Source organism: Telmatherina bonti, assembly GCF_933228915.1.
Source record: "Telmatherina bonti genome assembly, chromosome: 11".
In the NCBI taxonomy this organism is placed as follows: domain Eukaryota; kingdom Metazoa; phylum Chordata; class Actinopteri; order Atheriniformes; family Telmatherinidae; genus Telmatherina; species Telmatherina bonti.
The window spans coordinates 38,752,908-38,778,870 of NC_136629.1; the positions used below are offsets into that span (position 1 = coordinate 38,752,908).

The following is a 25,963-nucleotide window of genomic DNA, read 5'->3' on the forward strand; positions in this document are numbered from 1 at the left end:
GCGCCGTAGAAAGCCTTTTATTTTCCTGAAAACTGATGATGGGCCTTTAAACCCAGTGCGCTGTGTGTGCTCTGAGTTCCAACATCTACAGTGAAAAATCAAGTGAAGCGAATGAATTCTGAGCTTTCCATCCTTCCGAGAGAGTTAATAAAAGAACTGATGGCCGTTTAACGTCAAGTTGCGAACCAACAACTTCCCAGTGAACCAGGACCCGGCCAGCGGCCCCTACTCCATCAACTGGTCCAGAACCCAACAACAGATGACATCATCATGACATCACAGCCTGATTGTGATGTCATGATAATGCAGGAACACAAACAGTAATAGAAGGTAATGCATTGTGACGTCATTCTGCCTATTTGTAAATAACGATAACAAAGCAAATATGAAGCAGCAGGTCAAAAAAAAAAACGAAAGTCAAGTTACCACCGTCATGGGAGCGATAGATGAGAGACGGCAACACACCTTTACGAAGACCGGGAGGCGGCGTCGGGCGAGTTACGCCACCACATGTGAATGGATTGTGGATTCCGTGACTAACGTCACCCCATTTGGCTGTTCGAGCTTTCGCAGAAGCCGGTCTCATTGCTGAAAAGCCGCCCAGCAACGAGACTCCGACGGCGACAAGAGAGAACCCACTATGCTTGATGGCAAAATTATCCAGCTGTTCGATTCCGATACAGAAGATTTCTGACAGACTGATCAGAAAATATCTTTAGAAGTTCAACCAAACTCACTGATTTGTTTTCGTTACTTGTGTCTTAGCGTGCTCCCAGTAACACAGCTCGCCTTATGGATGACTTACGCATAGAAATAAAGTCCGAAAAATTTAGCATCCATATTAGGGCTGGGTGATATATCTAATATACTGGAGATATCGTTGCTAGTCCCCTGTGCGATATAGAAAATGCCTTTATTCGTCATATTGGAGTATCCTGTTGTCACGCAGGTGTTTTTAGCTGTGGGCGGGGTTTCCTCCCTCCTCCTCCACTCTGCACCGCTTTGCACAGAGAGTTAAAGCAAGCGCACCTCGTTACGTACATAACGTGAGCTACGTGCTACGTCATGAGAGGCAGCGTGGAGACACTTTCTCGCTAAATCTGGCGACTTCTTGTGAAAAGCGACAAATCTAGCGACTTTTACAGGAGTTATTGGAGACTTTCCTGGTGTTTTGGCGACTGACTTTAAAGCGCATATTGTAAAGTTATTGTCAGAAGGAGAGTCTCTCCCCGTCCTAAAGCACTCAGTCGCTCCGGCTGCAGCTGCAGCCAGTCAGAGGAGCAGAGAGGACACCTGCACGACTCCACCTACAGTCACAATGAACAGCCAAATCCGCCACTGATCCCGCTCTGGATTACAGAGTGGGACGTAAATTACAAAGTTTTTCACGTCACGCAAAAATAATTCATTCTATTTGATTACATTCACAGCCTCTGTCACTTACTCACCTCATCCACTGTGTGTGACACAAGCATATTTATCTGGCTCGTCATGTCTCTAGAAAGTACAGAAAGGAGTGGGAATCAAACCCTGAATTAAAAACTGGCTGAAGCCGTTTATTGGAGACGATACGAGGACATTCTGCCTGGATTATAAGACTGATTTCTACGCTAAACTCTGCGATTAAAAAAAATACACGACAAGTCAAAAACGTATCCATAAAGCAAAGCCTTATAATAGTTCATCCCAAAGCAAGCTAAAACTAAAAAAATAAAAAAAAGACTTAACTAAAAGTAATAAAACTACACAAATAAAAAACATAAACGTATCTCAGTCAAAGTGTATTTTTGGGTCACTGTGGCAGTCCCAAGCCCAGAAAAAGGAGGAGGGTTGAACATGCAGCTAGCTATTCCACAAAACATAACAATCCTTTGGTTAAATTTGATAATATAATATTTAATAAAGGAGGACAAAGCTGATTTATGTGGTTTTAATGGTATTCAAAATCATTTTTCAAAGGGATAGCCCGTTTCAGTGGCAAAAAAAAAAAGAATAGAAGAAAAATAGTACAGGATCCATCATCTGGCGGTGGTTTGGATACCGGAGAGAAGATGTTGACTAAACAACTGTCGTATGAAAAGTATGTTGCAAAAGTGTAGCCAAAAAAGTTAGTAGTACCACAAATTTATTTCATCATTTGAAAAGTCCCCCCTAGAGCACCTATTTTCATACGTTGCATTTATTACATCATGCAAAGTCACTTTATTTTGTTTTAAAATGACATGTTTCTGCCACTGCTTTAACTGTTCAATAAATACAGTTTTGATCAGTTTGCTTTGTTACAATTTCATCCTTTTGGCATGAATGTTTAAAATCAGCATATCTTAATGCAGTATGAACAATTACGTTTTAATGGAGACACAAAATCATCTTACTGATGTGATTGTATGCACCAAAGCATTCATTCAAGGCTGAGGTAAATATCGAGATATATATCGTATATCGTGACATGCCATAAAAATATCGGGATATTACTAAAAGGTCATCTCGCCCAGCCCTAATCCATATTCATTAGCTTTCCTAACCTTAGACAAGACGTAACACGGCCGTTAAAGCAGGGTCAAACAACTCTCTGGTGATCAATATGTTATTTACAATAAGCAGATCAATGAGTTAACCAGTGAAGGGAGATCATCGGGGTGAACCAAGGCCAGAACAACAAACTGACCCAACACAGAAATTTCTTACTAACCCCTGCATGAAAGTAAACAAACAAAACTCATTTCCAGACCCAAAATCTCAATGAGAAAACACGCAGATAAACTAAATGGCCGCTCATCCCTGCAGCTGATGAAAGGTGGTGTTAACAGATGGATAAACACTCACAGAAGATCACAGAAGAAGAAACCTGGAGTTGAGATCCGAGCAGGTGTTGGTGTTATGAGGCGGTTGAAGCAGTTGTCCCCGTTTGCCTACGTAGCGGAGCAGAAATGAGCCTTTAGGAGGGGAAACGGCGAAGAGAAGCTGAGGAAAATCACATGACACCAGCAGCTCTGATGGAGGGATAAATCCCTGTAGATTCCAGATCTTTGTGTAACTGAAGCAGGGTGGGATCATCTGGACAGAGAACTGAACAAAGCAGCTGAAACATTCAAAGAACTTCAGGAAGTCCTTCTGGAAGTCCACAGAGCCCCTGTACAACCCTGCTGGCTTGTTTCTGGAGTCTCTTAGTTTGGGTAGAAGTTGTGACGTCGTGGTGACAATTTGTCGTCGTCGGGATTCTGTCTGAAAAGCAGTTAGCCTCCAGCTGTTTCCGCTCTTCTTTCTTCTCCTGCAGTCCCTCTCGGACGCGCTGATCAGCCTTCAGATGGTTTATCCCAGGAGGAATCTGTCTGCGGACCAGTGGAGGAACGCCCAGCTGCTCTCGCTCATCTCCGCTCCCTCCACCATGCTGAATCCTGCTCAGTCAGACACGGTTTGTACCGCCATCACCGTTCCTACATGTCGCATGCTGGTTGTAGGAGGTCGCCATAACATCTGTGGTAAAACTGTCTCCTCAGATGCCGTGTGAGTACCTGTCGCTGGACACCATGGAGAAGTGGATTGTGTGTAAGTAGAGTCAGAACTAAACCTTTATCTCTGTGATGAGCAGCAAAACTTAGACGCTCCTTCCCATCGCTCCTGTGGTTCACGTCGTCCTGAATGACGTAAAAAACAAAAATATCTTCTGTATTTCGCTTGGAAAAAGGGATCCTGCACGACGAAGCAGGATTAACAAACGAATCTGGATAAGCAGATCAATCAAACTGATTGTCATCTTTGTAATCCAGCCCAGATATTCCGTCAGATATTCGATCAGAGCGTGCTCATATAAAAGGGGCGGAGTTTCCGCTGCAGACGATTAATCTTCAGAAATATGAAGAAATTAAACGTCTTCTGAGGGGGGGGCAGTGTTGAGTTGTGTAGCAGAGAAAGCAAAGAACCAGTGAAGAAGAAGAGGAACAGACAGAAACCGCCAGAGAAAAAACACCTGAGGAAGAAGAAGTTTTTCTCCTGGTGTATTTAGATGGTTGTAAACGACTTTATCGCGGCGTCGGAGTGGAAGTGACCTCAGCCCCGCCCACTGGTGGATGAGCTGACTTAGTGGCGACATGAAAGAGACGTGCATGAGGGAGCTGGCCTGATGGCGTGCAGGGCGGTGGTACTGGAGGACCAGGATGGGGGAAAAGCTCTTTCTCCATCCTGCAGACTTGTCCTTGGTGTGGTGCTGAATCTGAGCGTTTCCTCCTGCAGTCGGCTTCATCCTGTGCCACGCAGTGCTGAACAGCGATGCAGCAGCGCTGTCTCTGTGGAAGTTGGCTCTGCAGAGCTCCACCTGCCTCTGCCTGTTCAGGGACGAAGTCTTCCACATCCACAAGGCTGCCGAGGACCTCTTCGTCAACATCAGAGGGTACGGACCGCCGTCCTCACCTCGCTTCCTGTCTTATTGGGTAAATGTGAAGCGGTCTGATGGGTATTTCAGCTCGTTTGACACGTTTCTTTCCTGTGTTTTCCAGGTACAACAAACGCATCAATGACATCAGGGAGTGTAAAGAGCAGGCTCTGTCTCACGCGTGCGTACAAATATATTCTATTCAATGTTTTTATCTGAAATTTTCATCCTTTTTACTTTTTCGGACTCAAACAAAAACAGGTCACAGTTTAAGATGTTTCTTCTTCATGTATTCTGCATTATTAATTTATTATCACTTCTTTTTAAATGTGACTCCTTTTGTCGGAGTCTCTCACCACAACATCCCCCGTCTTCTCCTCCCCTCTTTGTCTCATCTGGCTTTCATCCTGACTGCTTATACCGCCTTCGCCTTTCATCTTCGCTCTCATTCTTCTGCTGTCTCCTGCTTACTTTTGTGTCCTCTTTGGGATTGTCCTGAAAGTGTCAAAATAGCGTTTAATCACGTTGCTGGCTCCCTCTTCTCCTGTCTGAATCTCTTCAGAGGCACCATGCACAGAGAGAGGCGGAAGTTCCTCCGATCGGCCCTGAAGGAGCTGGCAACCGTCTTAGCCGACCAGCCTGGGCTTCTGGGTCCAAAGGTAACGAAGAATCCACCTCAGAAATGCTGTTTAGAACAGAGCAGCTGGACGGACATTTAAATGCTTGCTTTTTAGTTCAGTAACTTTGGGGAAACTAACATAGAACACATCTTCCATCTCAACAAAAACACTTGTGTGTCAGAAAAGTCAGAAATGTGACGAAGCAGCTTTAGTCTGACTGGAGACTCATACGGCGAGGAGGGAGACGTACGTCACGTTGGACACGCATGGAAGTCATTCCTGCATGAAGCGAGCTGCTATCTTCTGCTTTTAGGAGGAGAAAACCGTATTTTCACGACCATAAGGCGCACCGTGATGAAAGGCGCAGTCTCAGTTACGGGGCTGTTTCTGTATTTAACACTGATTTTAGGGCGTTGGCGTGACGAAACATACCGGTGCTTCAGCTCAAAACATACTTGTTTGCATTTTTAAAAAGGCAGCGGAAGAAAAACTGAGTTTAGTTGTTCTTTATTGAAGAATTTATCAATGTTTTCATGTTGTTTTCTGATCAATCTTCATTCACAAATCCATTAAAGTCCTCATCTTCTGTTTCCGAAGTGAACAGCTGGGTTAGATCTCCATCGAACACGCCGGGTTCCCGCTCCTCGCTGTCAGTCAGGCTCGTTGCCGTGCGGCTCATCATAAATGCTGTCGGCTTCTGCAACAGCCCAAGCGTCCGCAGTCCGATCACAAGTTGTGGCGTAACTCTGAGTAAAACTGTGTTCGCCATCTGTCATCCATCGCTCCCACGGCGTTCGCAGCTTTGGGCGTCGTGTTTATACCGATGTTGGACTTCCTTCGTTCAGCCCAAATCGGCTCAAGTCGATCTTCCAGTCCGGCCCACCTCTTCCATAGAAACTCAGCTTCGTGTTCTTGACGTGGTGAAGCTCGTTCTCCCGCTTGCGAACCACGGATTCATTGATCTTGAATTCTCTTGGCGGCTCGATTCCCATGTTCGTCCTCGTAGCTGATAGTTCGCAGTTTGGACTGTTCTTCGTAAGCGTGTCTCTTCGCAGGAGCCATTTTAATAAGGAGTCATCAGCCAAACCGATGTTCTGCATCACGCACATACCGGCACTAAATACCTACTGAGGACCTTTCACGTCTTCTTTCACGCCCACACTTCCCCCTTTAACGTTCTCATGCTGCCCTCTGTTACGTCTGCCGTTTATCTACATAAGCAGTGTGTCGGAAATGCTCGCAGTCAGTCATCAAAGTCACACAACATTTACAGATTCTGGAACTCATAAGGCGCTGTCTCTATTTAGGAGAAAATAGAAGACTTAAGTGCACCTTATGGTCGCGAAAATATGGTACATGTGTTCCAGGTGAACTTAGACGCATGTTGATTCCGACATGTCTGTGGTCACGGCTCAGCTCTCCGTAGACTCCAGGGTTTTACATACATTACATTACACATGTCGTCTTGTGATGAGAGAATTCTGGGTTTGTCATTTTGGAGGCAGAATAAATAAGTTACACCCAAAGTAATATTGTCTTATTATCATTAATAATTAATTCCAAAAGAAACTGAGAACAAAGTAGGAAGCCTTCCTTTGTTTTAACACGGTGAAAACTTGGAAATAAGAAGAACTTGCTTTAAAACTGTAAAGATAAATATCAGCATGAAGCTTTAAAAGTAACTTTATGTGCGACGCGCTGAGTCCGGCTCTCGTGGAGCTAAATCCGGAACCTGATATTTAATAATGGAATATTAGAGTGATGCCACGCAGACGCATCACCCTCTGACCAAACAACAAGCCTCATAAATATGAATGAGAAATATATTGCTGTGTGTTTATGAACATATAAAATATTGGTTTTCCTGAGAAGGTGAGTCTGCCGCTGCTCCGTATAATTAATCTTTTTCTGCTCCTCTGATCCTCCAGGCGTTGTTTGTGTTCATGGCGCTGTCCTTCACCCGCGACGAGATCATCTGGCTGCTTCGCCATGCCGACAACATCCAGAAGAAGAGCACAGACGATTTCATAGACAAGTAAGTTGCAGATGCACCGCTGCACACAGACCTGTACATGCAGAACTTCCATGCAGCGTGACGCGGCCATTATGTTTTTCCAGACATATAGCAGAGCTGATCTTCTACATGGAGGAGCTGAGAGCTCATGTGAGGAAGTACGGACCCGTGATGCAGCGGTACTACGTCCAGTACCTGTCTGGTTTCGATGCTGTGGTTCTGAATGAGATGGTGCAGGTACGATGTAAACCAGCATGAGCTCAGATCCATAACGGTGTGTCGCGTTTAAATACTTCCAGATGGAAACAAAACACTTTATAGTGCTGAGTCTGCTGGAATTTCTACCATTTCATTTCAACTTTTGGTTCATTTACTTCATGTGTTAATAATAAAAACGCTGTTTTCACTTTCATCTTTTCTGAATTTCTGCCCTTCTTCCTCCTGTCTTCATGTCTCACGTCTCCTCGTGTCCACATGGACTTCAGGTGGATGCGCTTCGGGGTTTTTTTTAAATTATTTAGATATTTTATCCACATGGAGGCAACGTTTCTGCGCCAGAAAGAAGCCGCTTTCTGAAAGCTGAACCCAAAATGGCTGAAGCTGAAAACAGTCGCATCTTTTCTGAACCGATTGCATCTCAGATGTCAGACCGTCGAGGGCCGGTGTCCTGCAGGCGTCAAGAATCAGATTAGATTCAGCCGTGTTGGTGCAGGGACACAACAGAAACCTTCTGGCCCTCGAGGAGTATGTCACAGCCCCACCTCCACAGCTGGGATGTACTTTCTCTGTGGGCCTCCGTACACGACAATGTTCCGCTGTGTCTAACGCTGCATGATGCAGCCAAAGCGCTCTGACTGGAGGTCACCTGATCGGTTTTCTGTGTGTAGCGACGGATAGCGAAGCTCCTTGAAAACAGAAATATCTGGTAACAGGAAACAGATGTGGTCAGGACCTACGGCCCCCAGAATGAGGCAGAGCTTCTTCCTCGTCGTCACTACTCTCCATTCTCAGCCATCATCTTCACGTTAGCCAGGGTTAGCGTGCTCTCCTGTTTTCATTGTGATTCTGGCCGCATCGATCACTCCAGCCGCGGTGGGAAGTCAGGTAAACTGTGACAGAAACGGCAGAAATCATTATTTTTACCACAAAACGATAAAAGACTTAAGTTGTTGCTAAAGTCGCTGAAAGTTTCCCTGCCGTTGACAAGCGAACGCAGCCTGCAGACGCACATGAGATGCAGTTGCAGGTTCCCCTCTGACATCTCCCGGACCTGCTGGCTGGAAGCAGCGAACGCTGCAGACGGTTTTCTCTGTCTGAAACGGTCTGACCTGCTTCCTTCCTGTTGTGTTTAACAGAACCTGTCGGTGTGTCCGGAGGATGAATCTATAATCATGTCTTCATTCGTCAACACCATGACCTCGCTCAGTGTCAAGCAAGGTAAAGCGTTGATTCTAAAGGCGTTCTGATGCTTCTGTGTGTGTTTTATGGTAACTTGTGTTGACGCGTTGCAGTGGAGGATGGAGAGGTGTTCGACTTCAGAGGCATGAGACTGGACTGGTTTAGACTGCAGGTCTGTGGAATTTAATGTGTTGATATCACATCGTCTTCCTGAGTTACCGCGGTTTTAAAACCCTTTTCCTCTCCGCAGGCTTACACCAGCGTGTCCAAAGCCAGTCTGGGTATCGCTGATCACAAGGAGCTGGGGAAGATGATGAACACCATCATCTTCCACACAAAGATGGTAGATTCTCTGGTGGAGATGCTGGTGGAGACGTCGGACTTGTCCATTTTCTGGTAACCTGGAAGACACCCGCCTCCCAACATGCTCTGAAATGTGTGTCTGCTGTTTCTGCGACGTCCTTTTCTGTTTCTGCTTGTGCAGCTTCTACAGCCGCGCCTTTGAAAAGATGTTCCAGCAGTGCTTGGAGCTGCCCTCCCAGAGCCGGCACTCCATCTGCTTCCCGCTGCTCTGCACACACTTCATGTCCTGCACTCACGAGCTCTGTCCTGAGGAGGTGAGCCCGGTCACAGCAATGCTCCGTTGTCGGGTGGTAAATGCAGCATGCAGAGCTGCTGTAACTTAGCTCTTTGGAAATTCCAGTTTGTGATGTATAATAGATGAAAAACGTGGAAGCAATGCAGGGAAAAACCCCCCGAGACGTCATGAGAGAGCTGAAGTAGAGAGAGAACGTAGGAAAGGATGGCATCTTCATCGTCCTCATCGTGCAGGACTTTAAAACAGATTTTCTTTTCATCTAAACGGAGTAGATTTCTAGAAGCCGTGTGGGATCCGGCGGGTCCGTTTATCATTCCTTCATTAACTATTCAGCTCAAAATCAGAATTAAATAACTAATCAGCTTGTTTTTCAGTATTCTGATCAAAATCTGGAACAAAACCTCAGTCAGAAGAGTGAAGATACGTTTCATCTGTAGTTAATATTCAAATAAATTCAGCTGGAAAAACGACCCGCGGACAGAAATGGTTTTTAGTTTGTCGCCTTTCTGCGACCCAGAAGTCGTTCTTTCCTGCTTTGTGTGGCGATATTGTCTTATCAGCGTCATCGTGTTGCGTTGAGCCAACACTATAATCACATACTTTGGTGTCTGAAAGGTTTGTCGGATTCTTTCATCGATCTGGTCACAATCTGCCCTCATGAACCAACTGAAGGTGTTAAGTGTCGAGTTAGCTGACACACAACCAGAGAAAGGAACAAACCAAAGAAGAAGAAGAGAAACAGGAATAAGACAGAAATCAACAAATAGAAAACACCCGAAGAAGACAGGACTCAAAATGTCGTCAGACCACTTTGATCAGGTCTGAGTTTAAACAGTTAACTATGTCGCTATAATAAATATATAGCATATATATATATATATATATATATATATATATATATAGATATAGATATAGATATAGATATATAAATATATGCTATATTTAACATATGTTATTCTCCCTGAACCCACGTGGAGATATCCTTCACACAATGATGCCAGTTTTTAATGCAGCGGAGCATTTGGTATCAGTTTTCCGCTTTGCTGGTGACATACAGAGATTTCTTCAGATTCTTTGAAGCTTTTGATGATATTAAGGACTGTAGAGGCTGAAATCATCTAAATTCCTCCAGTTGTATGTTGAGAAATGTTCTGTTCTATTTGTTGAGATAGTTTTACTTAGTGGTGAACCCCACCCGTCCTTGCTTGTGAAGAACTGAGCTTTTCGGAGATGCTCCTTTTATATCCAATCACGGCGCCCACCTGTTTCAGTCCTCAGCTTTCACAGCCTTTTGTTGTTCCTGTTCCAGATTTACTGGGACATATTTCTGCCATCACACTTAAAATGAGTGAAAATTTACTTTAAACAAAGTTTTATCAGTTTAAACAATAAATGTCTCGTTTATTCAGTTGGATAAAGGTTCATCATCGCATTCTGTTTATGTTTAACACAACATCCCAAACCACTGTCACTGTGAACATGTATTAAATACCAAATATATTATAAATCAATATCCAATATATAAAATTGTTAAAACATGATAACATGTCTTTCAGGTACAAAACAACACAAAGTGCTTTCCATTAAACTTAAATGCATTACAGCAAGTTATTAAAGACAAAAAGTAAAATGAATAAAAACAGAATCATGATTTGTCCATTTTATAAAAACCTCCTCCGGTATGTCAGACTGTAGAGAGAGGAAGAGTAACACAAGTTAAATGCATCATAAAGCTGTTAAAAGGCTTTATCCTGGTATGAACTTTCCTTTTGTTGTGTCTTGCTGCACAGCGTCACCACATAGGGGATCGGAGCCTGTCGCTGTGCAACATGTTCCTGGATGAGATGGCCAAACAGGCCCGAAACCTGATCACGGACATCTGCACTGAGCAGTGTACGCTCAGCGACCAGGTAGGCGTCCAGACACAGGTTTGTCATGCAACGCCGTCGTTAGGGGAAATAAAACTATTCTGTGTGTAAAGTTGGATCAGGCCGATAATTCTACCCAAGCGCAGCCGTCATCGTGTTTGATTGATTATACTGAGTCATTAGGTCAGATTAACTTTCATTTTCCATCTGTTTCTGAATGTTAAAGGAATAAGTTCAGAGTTGCTTTGAGTTTTTAGACAGTAGCTGGTAGTTTTATTCTTCTTTCTATTGAGTTAAACCCTGGTCTACTCCTCCGTAAACTACCTGCAGACCCTGAAAATAAGCTCTTAATCCCGTCTGAGAGTTTCATCGCTGTAATCAGAGGCTTCCAGGAACAGAACAAAAGCATTTTCCTGAACTGTTTCTTTATAAAAAGGTATTGAAGATGCATAAATGTCAGCTGTAAACAGCTTCTGTAAACCTTTACCAGCTCCACTGGTGGGATTCACAGCATAGTCTGATGAACGGATCACCAGCTTTAAATCCAGGTCATGATTTTAAAAAGTTGCAATTAGCACACCACAAAGGTGAGGGGTTAATTTCTGCATGACTCGTCCAGATTTCACACCACAGCACTCAGACTACTGCAGTTAAACAGATCAGTGACTGCAGATGTGAACATCTTGGTCCTGCTGCTTATCCGAGTTGAGTCGCCGTGGCAGAGGCCTCAGCAGGACGTCCAGACCTCCCTCTCTTCAGCCATGTTCACCAGCTGGGGAGATCCTGAGGCGTTCCCAAGCCAGCTGAGAGATGAAATCCCTCCTGGGTCTTCCTCGGTGTCTCCTTGCGGCGAGAGGTCACTGGATCGCCTCACCAGGGAGACGTCCAGGAGGCATCTTGACCAGATGCCCTACCGCCTCATCCAGTTCTTCTGGGTGTGGAGGCGCAGCGGCTCTACTCTGATCTTCTCCTGGATGATGAGAGAGAGCCTGAGGAGAAGCTATTTTCCGCCGCTTGTATTCCGCATCTTGTTCTCTTAGTTTCTAAACACAGCTGGCGATCAGACGGGAGGAATGCAGACCAACCGGTAAATCAAGAGTTTTGGCTCGGTTCCTTGATCACCCGGACAGACCGACGCAGTCACGCTGCAACAAACGATTCGTCGACATCATTGTAGCTGATGGCAGCAGCATGCAGCTGCTTTTACATAAACATCACTAGCTTCCAGCTAAATGTTATCTCTAAGTGTTACGTTTTATCAAAGAATAAAGACAATTAAGATTCATTCTTCTTCTACAACTGTTAACCAACTATGCAGCTTGTGGTGTTTGTAGCATTAAATACAGATATTAAACTAGAACATGAGTTTGAGACCTGAAACCCAAAATAAATTACTTAAAAAAAAAACTGTTTTCGCGCTCTGTTGACATGAACTTTGGCCGCTAACTAGCCAGTTAGCTTACGTTAGCCGCTAACTAGTCAGTTAGCTTGCGTTAGCCGCTAACTAGTCAGTTAGCTTACGTTAGCCGCTAACTAGTCAGTTAGCTTACAGAGATGACAAGTGTCCCTGTTCGCCAGAAACTAAATCGGCCACAACGTGCTTTCTTTCCAGACGCTCGTGCGTTGCTGTCACACCGCCATGGAAAGTTCTAGCTTGCAGAATTAGCATGGCGGGCTTCTCTTGAATTTTTATAAAATGATGCCAAACTGGAGCTCCTTTGTTGGCTCACTTCTCCGTAACGTCATGGCTGATCACGACTGTGCATGTGCATCTAGGACAGAAAGCCAGACAGGCACCGGGAGGTACAGCCAGAGTTTTAGAAGAAAAACAGCTTTAAAAATATAAACAATCACGTTGATCATCCAATTAGTCAACGTAATCATGACTAGTCGCGCTGAAACCGATCCGCCGGTCGATCTCCTGCTCCATCCTTCACTCCTGCATGCAGACGGAAACGTTGGGGAGCAAATAAGATCAATCCCACCAGACTTTTTTAGTTACAATCAGCCTGTTGGAGTGTTTCAGCTGCAGGTTGCATCTTATCGTTGGCAGGAGAAGCTGTTCATACTTCCGCTAAGCTGACAACGAAAGTCCATCATTAAATCGCAGTTTTTCATAGAAAAATCGCGGCTATATTTGTTTTCAAAGGGTTTTTATCTATAGTTCAACATTGTAAATCTTGCTTTAAAGCCTCTCCTGAGCTGTCTCTGAGAGGTAACCCTCTCCTTCTTCTTCATTTCCATGCATAGCTGCTGCCCAAACACTGCGCGAAAACCATCAGCCAGGCCGTGAACAAGAAGAGCAAGAAGGCGACGGGGAAGAAGGGCGAGCCGGAGAGGGAGAAACCAGGAGTGGAGAGCATGAGGAAGAACCGACTACTGGTCACCAAGTCCGTCCGTTGTCGTCTGTTGTAGTTGAAAATGTTTCATCGTATCTGATGGAGGCAAGTTTCATGTTTTATTCTACTTTCTTTTTCCAGTCTGGATAAACTCCACACAGCGCTGTCCGAACTCTGCTTCTCCATCAACTACGTTCCCAACCTGGTGGTGTGGGAGCACACCTTCACACCCAGAGAGTACCTCACCTCACACCTGGAGATCCGATTTACCAAGTAAACACACACCCAGACAATGCTGCATTTTCAGTTCGGTAGCGGAGAAAAGTAGGGCTTATTGGTATCCACGTCCTCCTGTCTCCAGGTCCATCGTCGGGATGACCATGTACAACCAGGCTACTCAGGAGATAGCCAAGCCCAGCGAGCTGCTGACCAGCGTCCGAGCATACATGACGGTTCTGCAGTCCATAGAGAACTACGTTACCATCGACATCACCCGGGTCTTTAACAACGTCCTCCTGCAGCAGACGCAGCACCTGGACAGCCACGGGGAGCCCACCATCACCAGTTTATACACTAACTGGTGAGTGTGACCAAACATACCTGCTATACTTGACCATACATACCTACCATATCTGCTCCTCTACGTACATAAAGGAGGACGTCCGTTTCAAACATGCGTTTTTTACGTTGCCATGGTTTTTAAGTTTTGTTTCAAGACATATTAACTAAACACGGCAACACAACGAGCTTCCATCAGCACCTAAAACACAAACATCAACAGCAGTTTTCCCAGCTGGGGAAAAAAGACCTTCACAACCAGGCTCGCTCTGTCTTCCCGACAGTCCAACATCACCGAGGTGTTTAACCGACAGATAAAACACCAACAGGACAGCGCAACATGGCGTGCATTCAGACAGCATGGTTGGTAAAGCCATGTGACAAAGGGCATTTCGACAACCTTACAGTGACATGAAAAATGACATTCTGAAGACGTTTCAAGACATTTAGTTTTACCGTTCCACCTCTGGTCCAGTCCAAACATGTCCCCTTATATGAGCTTTACCACAGACTATGTAACTGTGTTACATGGTGTTTAGAGACCATGTAACACAGAAACCACGTTGCCAAAACCCCAGGAGAAATCCTGATCTGTTTCAGCAGACTGGATGAGTCTCGTCTGCACATCCAGCTAAATGTTCTTTAGAAATTAAAGTATGTTGATCTATGAAAGGGTGAACTTGCATTATTATGGCATTATTGTTATTTAAAGTTAAAATGGTCTCAAAATGACAACAATAATCACTTGGCGCAATACTATTGTTTATCGCAATAATTTCTGAGACAATTAAATCGCATGGCTAAATGAGTTACCATGACAGGCCATCTTGCTTCCCTTTTCTATGTTGACATCTCGTCTTCCTGATAACGGACCGAACAACGTGATGAATTTAATCCATCCCAACGGCAGCAGCGTGTCGTCAGGTTGGTAAATGTTGGACATGCTGCTGTTTGATTGATGGATTAAATTCATTTTTACAACAAAACAGTGTAAGATTTTTTTTTTCCTCGTTTTTCTTTCTTTGTTTTTATTTCTTTCTGAAGAACACGTTGCAAACATGGAAAGGAAAACAGATTTGTTGCCATGATGTCGTCGGTAGAATCATCCTGCTGTTGTCGTATCCGTCCACTTCTCCCCGTCTTCTCGACACAGTCCGTCTCTTACCAGTCATCATATCCAGTTCATACGTCTCACACTGTCCTGCTGTGAATTCTTTCACCTCTTTTAGTTACTGTTGCCGGACATGTTGCCCAGATACACTAGTACACGACTCGGGTACATTTTACTACCATATCTAATAATTATCAAATTATCAACGTCCTAAAAATGTATGATTTTAGGAGAAAACCAAAATAAATGCAAATGGTTTACATTCAAATCCCTTTTACTCCCAAACGCCGCAACACAGACGTGAGTTTGTCGGTGAACATTTCTTTGTGTGAACGTTCAGACATGTTGGCGTTCCTGCGGCTGAAACCGGAACGTTTGGTGTCTCTACAGGTACTTGGAGACGTTGCTCCGGCAGGTCAGTAACGGACACATCGCCTACTTCCCCGCCATGAAGGCCTTCGTCAACCTGCCGACCGAGAACGAGCTGACGTTCAACGCTGAGGAGTACTCTGACATCTCTGGTACAAACCCGCCGATGGCGACCGCGGACCTTGTGTTTGACCTCTTCTACAGAAAGTAACCTGATTTCTTCCCGCAGAGATGCGCTCGCTGTCGGAGCTGTTGGGACCGTACGGGATGAAGTTTCTCAGCGAGAGTCTCATGTGGCACATCTCGTCACAGGTGGCGGAGCTGAAGGTACCTTTATGCAAACGTAGACAACCTCATGAATTGATACTTCTCCTTCCAAACAATCTTAAATGAACGGTTTTACATTTCTGCAGAAATTCTGACAGATTGAAGTCCAGTTCTGGCAGGATGGGTTTCAACTCAGAACCACGTGTCATAAATCCCCCCTACGTCTGTTTTCTGCACCACATTCACACGCGATACGATGGGAGTTAACCCGGACTTACAGAGATCTGCCGATGAGCGAGCAGCAACACACATCGGACCGGCTGAATAACCTTTAACGGTTTTTTACTTTAAATGCCGGAAATTCAGCAACTCCTGCAGATCGGATCGAGTCAATCGGAGAAACGAGCTGCAGCCGAGAAGTTCTGCTCTGAAACGCTGCTGGTGTAGCGGCGTGCTAGGTGGTATGCCAGGCATCAGGCAGACCAGGCATCAGGCAGACCAGGCATCAGGCAGACCAGGCGGTTGGCGTGCCAGGCGGTTGGCGTGCCAGGCATCAGGCAGACCAGGCGGTTGGCGTGCCAGGCGGTTGGCGTGCCAGGCGGTTGGCGTGCCAGGCATCAGGCAGACCAGGCGGTTGGCGTGCCAGGCGGTTGGCGTGCCAGGCGGTTGGCGTGCCAGGCATCAGGCAGACCAGGCGGTTGGCGTGCCAGGCGGTTGGCGTGCCAGGCATCAGGCAGACCAGGCGGTTGGCGTGCCAGGCGGTTGGCGTGCCAGGCGGTTGGCGTGCCATGCGGTTGGCGTGCCAGGCGGTTGGCGTGCCAGGCGGTTGGCGTGCCATGCGGTTGGCGTGCCAGGCATCAGGCAGACCAGGCGGTTGGCGTGCCAGGCGGTTGGCGTGCCATGCGGTTGGCGTGCCAGGCGGTTGGTCCATGGAGCGTGTGCGTTCAGTGGAACCCCGTGAGCCGGAACCCGTCTGCGAGACTTGCTGGTGGCGTTCATCAGGCCATTAGACTCCAACAGTAAACTCTGTGTTGTTTTCCTGATCGATGGAATCCACCAGGATCGTTTGTGGAATGAATGAATCGATCAGTTTAATTGGCCGGAACAAGAGGAAGTCCTGCCGTGTCACATGGCGGACCATGAAGCGATCAGAACCCGTTCCTGCTGGCCGAACTCTGGTCCCGGAGGGCTGCTCTCCTGCAGGGTTTAGATGCTTCCCTGCTCCAACACACCTGATACCAAGTTAAATGGATCCAACAGTCGGTTCTGACGGAGAAACAGGAACCCAGTTTGGATCCAGACGACATGTTTTACATCAGGCGCCGCTAGCTTCCCGTGTGGAGACGAACACGTCTGCATCTGACCGGAACAATCTGCCCGTACCTCTGGACCTGTCCTCGCTGATGGTGTGTGTGTGTGTGTGTGTGTGTGTGTGTGTGTGTTTTATGCAGAAACTGGTGGTAGAAAACTTGGAGGTGTTGACCCAGATGAGGACAAGCTTCGACAAACCAGACCACATGGCCGCCCTCTTCAAGAAACTCACCTGTAATCACACACACACCTGCATACGACACACACACACCTGCATACGACACACACACACTTGCATACGACACACACACACCTGCATACGACACACACACACCTGCATACGACACACACACACCTGCATACGACACACACACACCTGCATACGACACACACACACACACACCTGCATACGACACACACACACCTGCATACGACACACACACACCTGCATACGACACACACACACCTGCATACGACACACACACACACACCTGCATACGACACACACACACACACCTGCATACGACACACACACACCTGCATACGACACACACACACCTGCATACGACACACACACACCTGCATACGACACACACACACACACACCTGCATACGACACACACACACACCTGCATACGACACACACACACCTGCATACGACACACACACACCTGCATACGACACACACACACACACACCTGCATACGACACACACACACCTGCATACGACACACACACACCTGCATACGACACACACACACACACCTGCATACGACACACACACACCTGCATACGACACACACACACCTGCATACGACACACACACACACCTGCATACGACACACACACACCTGCATACGACACACACACACACACCTGCATACGACACACACACACCTGCATACGACACACACACACCTGCATACGACACACACACACCTGCATACGACACACACACACACACACCTGCATACGACACACACACACACACCTGCATACGACACACACACACACCTGCATACGACACACACACACCTGCATACGACACACACACACACACCTGCATACGACACACACACACCTGCATACGACACACACACACCTGCATACGACACACACACACCTGCATACGACACACACACACACACCTGCATACGACACACACACACACACCTGCATACGACACACACACACACCTGCATACGACACACACACACCTGCATACGACACACACACACACCTGCATACGACACACACACACACACACCTGCATACGACACACACACACACACCTGCATACGACACACACACACCTGCAGACACACAACTTGCAGGGTTACAGTCGGCCTAAAGCGGTGATGGTGTCTTTCTGTGTGTAGCTGTGGACAGTGTGCTGAAGAGGATGACCATCATTGGAGTCATCCTGTCCTTCCGCTCTCTCGCTCAGGAGGCTCTAAGAGACGTAAGACACACACACACACACACACACACACACACACACACACTGCTGCTCCGTCCTCCTCCTACAGGCTGCTATCCTTCTCGTCCTCCAGGTCTTGTCGTGTCACATTCCTTTCCTGGTCAGTTCTGTGGAGGATTTCAAAGACCACATTCCCCGAGAGACGGACATGAAGGTAAAACCCCAAACCCACGCAGAACCGGGTCGGCTCTCCCGGTCAGCTCTCCGGTTCCGGGTCAGCTCTCCGGTTCCGGGTCAGCTCTCCGGTTCCGGGTCAGCTCTCCGGTTCCGGGTCAGCTCTCTGGTTCCGGGTCAGCTCTCCGGTTCCGGGTCAGCTCTCCGGTTCCGGGTCAGCTCTCCGGTTCCGGGTCGTCTCCCTTCTCATTAACGTGTCTGATTCCAGGTGGCCATGAATGTGTATGAGCTGTCGTCAGCAGCAGGGTTACCCTGTGAGATCGACCCGGCGCTGGTGGTGGCTCTGTCGTCTCAGAAGAGCGGTGAGTCATGCACACACACACACACACACACACACACACACACACACACACACACACTCCAGCAGCAAGGCAATCCGTGTGTGTGACCACGCTGTCCTTGTCCGCCTGCAGAGAACATCAGTCCGGAAGAGGAGTACAAGATCGCCTGTCTGCTGATGGTGTTCGTGGCCGTTTCCTTGCCAACGCTCGCCAGCAACGTGATGTCACAGTACAGTCCCGCCATAGAAGGTAACCGCCAAGCTGCGGCGTGGTTTCAGCCGCCATTTTCACGCCACTCGTGCTTTACAGGCCAAAAACTGAACACCCTCACTGGCAGTTAAATCCACATGGAAGTTTATCACAAAAATCACATTTAGGCGTCACCAGATGTGGCGTTGGGGTCACATGACCGGCTTATTTAACGTAAAGATGGCGTGGTGTGTTCGGATGGAGGAGGAGACGGAAACCTTGACAGCAGACAGCGAGTTAGGGAGAAAAATCCTGCTTTTTTAGTTTTAGATGCTTTTACTTTGTAAGAAACTGGGAGCTGTGGTGGATTATTCCTTCACCAGTTTGTCAGAAACTAAAAACATGTGCGGCGCGGTGGGGGCACGGCGCCGGAGGGGGCACGGCGCCGCAGGGGGCACGGCGCCGGAGGGGAGGGGGCACGGCGCCGGAGGGGGCACGGCGCCGGAGGGGAGGGGGCACGGCGCCGGAGGGGGCACGGCGCCGGAGGGGAGGGGGCACGGCGCCGGAGGGGAGGGGGCACGGCGCCGGAGGGGAGGGGGCACGGCGCCGGAGGGGGCACGGCGCCGGAGGGGAGGGGGCACGGCGCCGGAGGGGAGGGGGCACGGCGCCGGAGGGGGCACGGCGTCGGAGGGGGCACGGCGCCGGAGGGGGCACGGCGTCGGAGGGGGGACGGCGCCAGAGGGGGCACGGCGCCGGAGGGGGCACGGCGCCGGAGGGGGCACGGAGGGGGCACGGCGCGGAGGGGGGACGGCGCCAGAGGGGGCCGCCACGTCTCTTAGAGACGCATTATCCAGATTCACACGAAACACATGAAGCAGAACGAAGGTTTTAACCGGCTGAAGATGAGCAGAACAAGCAGCCGTTCTATCATGAGACCCGTGTGGCGTTAAGAAATGATATATTCTGTTAAATTACATAACTGGATGTTTAGCTCAATAGAGACGCCATGTTGGAGCCAAACGCCGTTTTCCTGAATGGATCAGACGTTTGTGGATCTGAGGTGAAATGTCAACAACCTGGAAATGAACGCTGTTACTGAGGAGGAGGACTTTTCTTTGTTTGTATGCAGACTGCGTGTCGGCCAGCGGGCTGTTATTTCTGACACGTCGTGCATGGCCTCGGTGTCGCCATGACGTTAACCGCTACGTGCATGTCATCCTTTTTAGTCTCATCACAGCTTCTGATGAAGATTCTGGTCTCCATGAATAAAAAACTCTGGTTTTCCTGCTGCAAGTTGGATATTCTGATCCAGGAATTTCCTTCTGGGTCATTTCTCTGTTCCGGAGGTCACGCGGTGGCGTTGAGGCGTTGAACTGACCGTGTGTGTCTGCTGCCCCCTGCAGGCCATTGTAACAACATCCACTGCCTGGCCAAAGCCATCAACCAGATCGCCGCGGCACTCTTCACCATCCACAAGGGAAGCATCGAGGACCGGCTGAAGGAGTTCCTGGCTGTAAGAGACGTTGCTGACCATCAGTCTGTTTATCCTGCTTGTTGGGATTCACTCATTTATCTCCATCATGGTTTCACATTACACATCATGAACAGCTGCAGATGAAACGTCACGAAGGATGGCGGCGGAGAGGCTGCGGCGCCAGGAGCTGTCAGCTGGCCGCTTGGGTTAAAGCTTCTGTCACATGATGCAGCATAGTGTATTATCCACCAGGAACTACTGGTTCTGCACCATTAAATACTGGTTCTGCACCAGTAACTGCTGGTTCTGCACCAGTAACTGCTGGTTCTGCACCAGTAACTGCTGGTTCTGCACCTGTAGCGGCTGGTTCTGCACCATTAAATACTGGTTCTGCACCATTAAATACTGGTTCTGCACCAGTAACTGCTGGTTCTGCACCAGTAACTGCTGGTTCTGCACCAGTAACTGCTGGTTCTGCACCAGTAACTGCTGGTTCTGCACCAGTAACTGCTGGTTCTGCACCTGTAGCGGCTGGTTCTGCACCATTAAATACTGGTTCTGCACCATTAAATACTGGTTCTGCACCATTAAATACTGGTTCTGCACCATTAAATACTGGTTCTGCACCTGTAGCGGCTGGTTCTGCACCATTAAATACTGGTTCTGCACCAGTAACTGCTGGTTCTGCACCAGTAACTGCTGGTTCTGCACCTGTAGCGGCTGGTTCTGCACCATTAAATACTGGTTCTGCACCAGTAACTGCTGGTTCTGCACCAGTAACTGCTGGTTCTGCACCTGTAGCGGCTGGTTCTGCACCATTAAATACTGGTTCTCCACCAGTAACTGCTGGTTCTGCACCTGTAGCGGCTGGTTCTGCACCTGTAGCGGCTGGTTCTGCACCAGTAACTGCTGGTTCTGCACCAGTAACTGCTGGTTCTGCACCAGTAACTGCTGGTTCTGCACCATTAAATACTGGTTCTGCACCAGTAACTGCTGGTTCTGCACCAGTAACTGCTGGTTCTGCACCTGTAGCGGCTGGTTCTGCACCATTAAATACTGGTTCTGCACCAGTAACTGCTGGTTCTGCACCAGTAACTGCTGGTTCTGCACCTGTAGCGGCTGGTTCTGCACCATTAAATACTGGTTCTGCACCAGTAACTGCTGGTTCTGCACCTGTAGCGGCTGGTTCTGCACCTGTAGCGGCTGGTTCTGCACCAGTAACTGCTGGTTCTGCACCTGTAGCGGCTGGTTCTGCACCAGTAACTGCTGGTTCTGCACCTGTAGCGGCTGGTTCTGCACCTGTAGCGGCTGGTTCTGCACCTGTAGCGGCTGGTTCTGCACCTGTAGCGGCTGGTTCTGCACCTGTAGCGGCTGGTTCTGCACCAGTAGCGGCTGGTTCTGCACCAGTAACTGCTGGTTCTGCACCTGTAGCGGCTGGTTCTGCACCAGTAACGGCTGGTTCTGCACCAGTAACTGCTGGTTCTGCACCTGTAGCGGCTGGTTCTGCACCTGTAGCAGCTGGTTCTGCACCTGTAGCGGCTGGTTCTGCACCTGTAACTGCTGGTTCTGCACCTGTAGCGGCTGGTTCTGCACCTGTAGCGGCTGGTTCTGCACCAGTAACTGCTGGTTCTGCACCAGTAACTGCTGGTTCTGCACCTGTAGCGGCTGGTTCTGCACCTGTAGCGGCTGGTTCTGCACCTGTAGCGGCTGGTTCTGCACCAGTAACTGCTGGTTCTGCACCTGTAGCGGCTGGTTCTGCACCTGTAACTGCTGGTTCTGCACCTGTAGCGGCTGGTTCTGCACCTGTAACTGCTGGTTCTGCACCTGTAGCGGCTGGTTCTGCACCTGTAGCGGCTGGTTCTGCACCTGTAGCGGCTGGTTCTGCACCAGTAACTGCTGGTTCTGCACCAGTAACTGCTGGTTCTGCACCAGTAACTGCTGGTTCTGCACCACTAAATACTGGTTCTTTTTCAGCTGATGTTTTTGATATCAAGTAATATGTGGAAATATTTCTTTGTGTGTCTGTGTCTGTTTGTGGCATGTGTGTGTGTGTGTGTGTGTGTGTGTGTGTTTACAGCTGGCTTCCTCCAGCTTGCTGAAGATCGGTCAGGAGACAGACAAGATGACGACCCGTAACCGAGAGTCGGTCTACCTGCTGCTGGACATGGTGAGCGATCACGGTGAGGTAACGTAGCAGGAGGGCAGTAATGGCTGAACCGGCGCCGTTTTTGTCTCCAGATCGTGCAGGAGTCTCCCTTCCTGACCATGGACCTGCTGGAGTCCTGCTTCCCCTACGTCCTGCTGCGGAACGCCTACCACGCCGTCTACAAGCAGAGCATCAGCGCCAGTGCATAGACGCCCACGCCGTGCTGCCACCACACACTAAATCCAGACTAAACACACTAATCCTCGCCGGGAGGTTTCTGACGGGCGAAGCGAGGCGACTGGCGTGCACGTAGAAATGTCGGCACACTAAACGCGTAGCATTTAAAAAGAAAAATGAAACCAAACCTTGACGGGAAGTCGCTGGTGGAAGGCGGGACCAGTATCTTTTATCTCAATCATTTCCATGGTGTTGCCAGGGACCGTTACCATAGCAACACGTCATAAATGTTTGGACGTTATTAAAGAACAAAAATATAAATATATAGAATATATATAGCTGACACTGAAATATTCCTTTGTTTTTATTTTTATTGGAAGTCGTGCGGTCTTCGGCCGGCGGTTTCGAGCCAGAGCTTTGGCCGGCAACATTGGCCAATAACTTCGGCCGGAACTTCGGCCAGCGGTTTCGGGAATGCAAATGGTTTTCCATGTGATGTGGGTTTATTTTTATCGGGGAAAGCGGGTGAGGAGTTCCTGTTGCTCGTAAGTTTACGTAAACACACCGACGGTCATCCTGAGCAGATACGAAGCTACGCACACGCTCGATTTCCTCCGTTTCATGGCGCGCAGACACTCTTGTATAACATGGTGATGTTTTTCTTTTTTATTTTATTTTCTAGCTAGGTGTAACTAAATGACCTTTTTGTGGGTAAAATATAATATCTGTATTCTGCTTTGATGTGAACTGAACTCGTCTGTTTTTAATGTTTGTTTTTCTTACTTTCACAACAACGACAATGATGAGAATTTGCCAAAATGTGTTGACACTAAGACGTTGTGTATCGGGGCTTGTAAGTGGTGACCTGTTGACGGGAACATTTTAACGTGGGAACAAGCTGCAGAAACACTCACAGCTGTAAATATCTGCCTTCTGGTTCTTCTTCATGGACATCCGGTTGAAAATAGAACATTTCTGTAAACTTGTGCTTAACTTTATCCTGCTCCTCTCATAGATAAGCTGATTGGTCTCAGACCTGCTAAGTGCTGCAACAACCAGGAGCTGCAATCATGATGAAAAAAGAGCATCTGTTTGCAGCTCCTGATGTTTTCAACGCAGCAACTAACTTTCCATCCTGGTTTTTATAAGAGAAACGAGACATAAAAGAGCTTCAACCCCTCAGCTGATGGATCACTGACCCCTGGACTCAGCGCTTACTCTGCACACCATCCAGGATTTTAACCTTCAGCTCCAAGTTTAAACAAGTCTCACACACACACTCCAGGCAGCGATGTGCATTATAAACTCTAAGGACAGATATTTGAGGACACGTTCTGCCATTTGATGTGGAATGATTGCCGTTTTCTTTCTAACCTTTTTATTTTCTTTTGTGTTTCTGATTCTACTGTGTAACTTAAATGACATGAATAAATAAACTTCAGGGCTGTGTCAGACCTGAGCGGTAAATGTGTGGTGGTGCTTTGTAAAAAGCTTTTTCCTGCTTTCGGAGGTGAGTGAAGTTACATCTACATACGTTTCTGAAATTCTGATTAACATCCATTAATGAGCTATTATGCACATGTCTGTTGTTGTTTCTTGCTTCACCGATTTTTTACAAGAAGGTTTGTGTTTAAATTGGGCATAATTAGTCATAAAACACCTGGATAAAGGTGTGTTTTCTAGTAGTTTTAAACCATCCCTGCAGTTCCAGGAAGAGGCCACGAGGTGGCGTCCTCCTGCAGCTCATGCCTTTGTTGCAGATATCTGGTGTTGCGTGATTTGTGAGGTGTATAAAGCCAGTTCAGTTTACTGCTATTATTTATACAACATCAACATTAAAGAATGAATGATTTTAATCTGATGATTAGATTAAATCTGTAGTTTTGATGAAAGTCAGTGGGGACATTTGGCCAATTAGGTCTCCAGTGGGAGTATCTGATACTATGTAAAAACATGGACATCAATATAGATTTGACATACAAGGCTTATAACCCCATCTTCAAAATATTTAATTTAAAACATTTCATGCACTCTGTTTTAGTGGACTATTAATAATTTTAAAAAACTGGCAACTGAAGGATTAAAAGTCTTTAAACTATTACATTTTTGGTACTTTTTTTTTTTCCTTGTAAAATTTTGCCATGAGGGTCCATGGTGGGTGTATCTGAAATTCAAAAAGCAAAAAGCACATTCCTGACTTTGGACTTTGCCGTGGTAGTTCCGTCAGTTCCTCCACTAGGGGGCGGTGCTGCGTTCACAGTTCACCTGAATGTTCTGGTAGCGGTAAAGCACCGCTGTTAAAATTTACAATCGTTCAAAAAACACAAGAAGAAAAACAACACAAATATGTTTTTGCTGTTCTGGGCTTTCTTTGAACTCTTGTATCTTTTAATTTCGCGGTTTCTGCGCCGTCTTTTTCCTGGTCCTTCTGGCCCCGCCACTTCTGGTGTTATTGCGCCGTTTTCAGCGTCGAGTGATGGATTGTAAAGCTCCTTTAAAACGGACCGAATTACAGTGTAAACCACGCAGGAAAGTGGCAAAACTGTCGGTCCACCTGTGTATCCGTTTTCTGCGTCCAGCATTAATGGGCCTTAAGACGAAAACGCAGAGAAATGTCTTATCGCCCCCAACGGCCACATATTCTGATGGGTCACAGATTTAGGTGTCCTATCCCGTGAAAACAACCACCTCTTCAGACCAACTTCTGTGAGAAGTTGTACCGTTAGTATGAACAGACTCGACAGCTGCTGTAATTCTGGGCTTTTGTGCCTCTTCGAACAATATCTTCTCTCTTTACAGTAATTATGTACTTGGGAACCAATCAAAAGACAAGTTATCAGTAAATTTATATATATTTATTAGAAACCAAAAGACAAATTCTGAATATTTTTGACGAAGACGGCGTCACATTTTAGCATCCCTTCCAGAGACCCGGATGTTTGTGCGCGCGCCTCAGGTGTTGTTGAAGCTTTCAGGTAAATGTCGCCCATCAGGAAAGCTTCGGTTCACCAAACTCGCGTTTTTGTTTGCCAAGCCTAAAAAAAAAAAAAAAAAAAAAAAGAAAGTATGAATACTAGTATTGATACCACCAGGAAACTCTTTGCTTTGCACAGTTTGTGTATTATATTACTTAATTAAAGCAAAACTATCAATTTAATGGCCGAATAAAGAAATACACTAACTCAGAAAACTTTTGCTTTATAGTATGTTGCTGTGT

At 47.2% G+C, this 25,963-nt stretch overlaps 1 protein-coding gene across 3 annotated transcripts in view; it reads left to right on the forward strand.

Moving 5' to 3' along the window:
• The window catches only part of nckap1 (NCK-associated protein 1), a 55,218-nt gene extending 31,060 nt beyond the window's left edge, over positions 1–24,158 (forward strand). For all 3 annotated transcript variants that reach the window (XM_079249392.1, XM_079249393.1, XM_079249394.1), the window contains 25 exons: positions 3,278–3,415; positions 3,501–3,549; positions 4,234–4,390; positions 4,497–4,553; positions 4,935–5,031; positions 6,921–7,027; positions 7,111–7,243; positions 8,362–8,443; positions 8,518–8,576; positions 8,655–8,800; positions 8,889–9,021; positions 10,793–10,912; positions 13,121–13,260; positions 13,351–13,482; positions 13,571–13,789; positions 15,269–15,399; positions 15,477–15,574; positions 16,966–17,059; positions 18,205–18,287; positions 18,379–18,459; positions 18,688–18,781; positions 18,893–19,009; positions 20,353–20,462; positions 22,501–22,590; positions 22,662–24,158. In XM_079249392.1, coding sequence (XP_079105518.1) covers positions 3,278–3,415; positions 3,501–3,549; positions 4,234–4,390; positions 4,497–4,553; positions 4,935–5,031; positions 6,921–7,027; positions 7,111–7,243; positions 8,362–8,443; positions 8,518–8,576; positions 8,655–8,800; positions 8,889–9,021; positions 10,793–10,912; positions 13,121–13,260; positions 13,351–13,482; positions 13,571–13,789; positions 15,269–15,399; positions 15,477–15,574; positions 16,966–17,059; positions 18,205–18,287; positions 18,379–18,459; positions 18,688–18,781; positions 18,893–19,009; positions 20,353–20,462; positions 22,501–22,590; positions 22,662–22,778 — 2,784 coding nt within the window. In that variant the 3' untranslated portion in view covers positions 22,779–24,158. The remainder of the gene's footprint in view (positions 1–3,277; positions 3,416–3,500; positions 3,550–4,233; positions 4,391–4,496; positions 4,554–4,934; positions 5,032–6,920; positions 7,028–7,110; positions 7,244–8,361; positions 8,444–8,517; positions 8,577–8,654; positions 8,801–8,888; positions 9,022–10,792; positions 10,913–13,120; positions 13,261–13,350; positions 13,483–13,570; positions 13,790–15,268; positions 15,400–15,476; positions 15,575–16,965; positions 17,060–18,204; positions 18,288–18,378; positions 18,460–18,687; positions 18,782–18,892; positions 19,010–20,352; positions 20,463–22,500; positions 22,591–22,661) is intronic.
• The last annotated feature ends 1,805 nt before the right edge of the window (positions 24,159–25,963 follow it).